The 1,605-nt window shown below is 57.1% G+C and overlaps 1 protein-coding gene across 1 annotated transcript in view; it reads left to right on the forward strand.

Moving 5' to 3' along the window:
* Positions 1 to 116: 116 nt before the first annotated feature.
* The window catches only part of LOC111535428 (granulocyte-macrophage colony-stimulating factor receptor subunit alpha-like), a gene marked incomplete at its 5' end in the record, with an annotated part of 4,071 nt that continues 2,582 nt past the window's right edge, over positions 117 to 1,605 (forward strand). Inside the window, 2 exons of the mRNA XM_026450219.2 lie at positions 117 to 296; positions 1,463 to 1,492. Coding sequence (XP_026306004.1) covers positions 117 to 296; positions 1,463 to 1,492 — 210 coding nt within the window. The remainder of the gene's footprint in view (positions 297 to 1,462; positions 1,493 to 1,605) is intronic.

Consider the following 1,605-nt stretch of genomic DNA (forward strand, 5'->3'; position numbering starts at 1 on the left):
TACTCCACGTCCACCTGGACCCAGTGTAGACAAACAGGTGTCCCTGCACCACGTCCACCTGGACCCAGTGTAGACAGGAGGAGACCCTGCCCCACCTCCACCTGGACCCAGTGTAGACGGGACCTCTGAGGTTCAGGGGTGTATCCTGCGCCCTCGTTCCAGAACGATTTAACCCGCCCGGTAACGTCACTGTACGCTGCAACACGACGCACTGCCTCGTACGCTGGAAACAGCCCAGGACCTATCAGAAGCTGTCGTACCTGGACTTTCAGTACCAGCTGGACGTCCACAGAAAGGTCGGTGAGAGCTCCCCGGGCCTGGGCGTCAGCAGGGAGGCCTACGGGACACGCAAACAGAGGAGCCCGGGAATCCGGGGACGTGGCCTGGGGGAAGGATGGGTGGATGGTAAGCGGTGACCCCGGGGTGAACGCACTTCGGGTAGCAGAGGAAGCGCTGAAGAGCCTGTGGCCTGTGAAGCAACCTTGAAGGAAGTTGCAGGAGGAGGGACAAGGATGATCCTGCAACCATAGAACCAGGAAGTGGACCGGGAGGTGTGGAGGATGATGCAACAAGCAAGGGAGAGCCTCTGCTTCATCTGCAGCTGGACGCAGTGTAGACAGAGGGAGACCCTGCCCCATGTCTACCTGGACCCCGTGTAGACAGGAGGAGACCTGACCCCACCCCCACCTACACTCAGTGTAGACAGGAGGAGACCCTGCCCCACTTCCACATAGAGCCAGTGTAGACAGGAAGAGACCAGCCCCACGTCCACCTCCATCCCGTGTAGATAAGAGATCTTGTCCCTCAACCACCTGGACCCAGTGTAGACAGGAGGAGACCTGCCCCACGTCCACCTCCATCCAGTGTAGACAGGAGGAGATCTTGTCCCTCAACCACCTGGACCCAGTGTAGACAGGAGGAGACCTGCCCCACGTCCACCTCCATCCAGTGTAGACAAGAGGAGATCTTGTCCCTCAACCACCTGGACCCAGTGTAGACAGGAAGAGACCTGCCGTACGTCCACCTCCATCCAGTGTAGACAAGAGATCTTGTCCCACAACCACCTGGACCCAGTGTAGACAGGAGGAGACCTGCCCCACGTCCACCTCCATCCAGTGTAGACAAGAGATCTTGTCCCACAACCACCTGGACCCAGTGTAGGCAAGGAGAGCCTACTTCGTGTCTACGTGGATGCAGTGTAGACAGAACACCCTGCCCCAAGGCCAGTGGGACCTTTCTGGATGGATTACAGGAGGATATCTGGCCAGGAAGAATTCTGTGTTTGCAGTTCCTCATCCCACGTGTCTTGTAGATTCGGGGTGTGTGGAGGGAGACCCGCCTGCACTCCGCAGGGACTCTTTTCCATCCAGTGCCCACACCGAAGGAGACACTGTGTGAACCATGTAAAGGGTTTTAGAGATGGGAACAGTGAGCCTTGTATTGTGTTTTGTTTTGTTTCTAGAATACCCAGCCTGGCACTGAAAACCTACCGGTAAGTGAAACCACGGACCCTACTGACGACCCTCAGTGTACCCTATAATCCCCTACTCACCACCCCTAGTGTAACCCTACAGTCCCCTAGTCATGACCCCTGAGTAACCCTAC

This window comes from Piliocolobus tephrosceles, unplaced genomic scaffold (genome assembly GCF_002776525.5).
Source record: "Piliocolobus tephrosceles isolate RC106 unplaced genomic scaffold, ASM277652v3 unscaffolded_15728, whole genome shotgun sequence".
Classification (NCBI taxonomy): Eukaryota; Metazoa; Chordata; class Mammalia; order Primates; family Cercopithecidae; genus Piliocolobus; species Piliocolobus tephrosceles.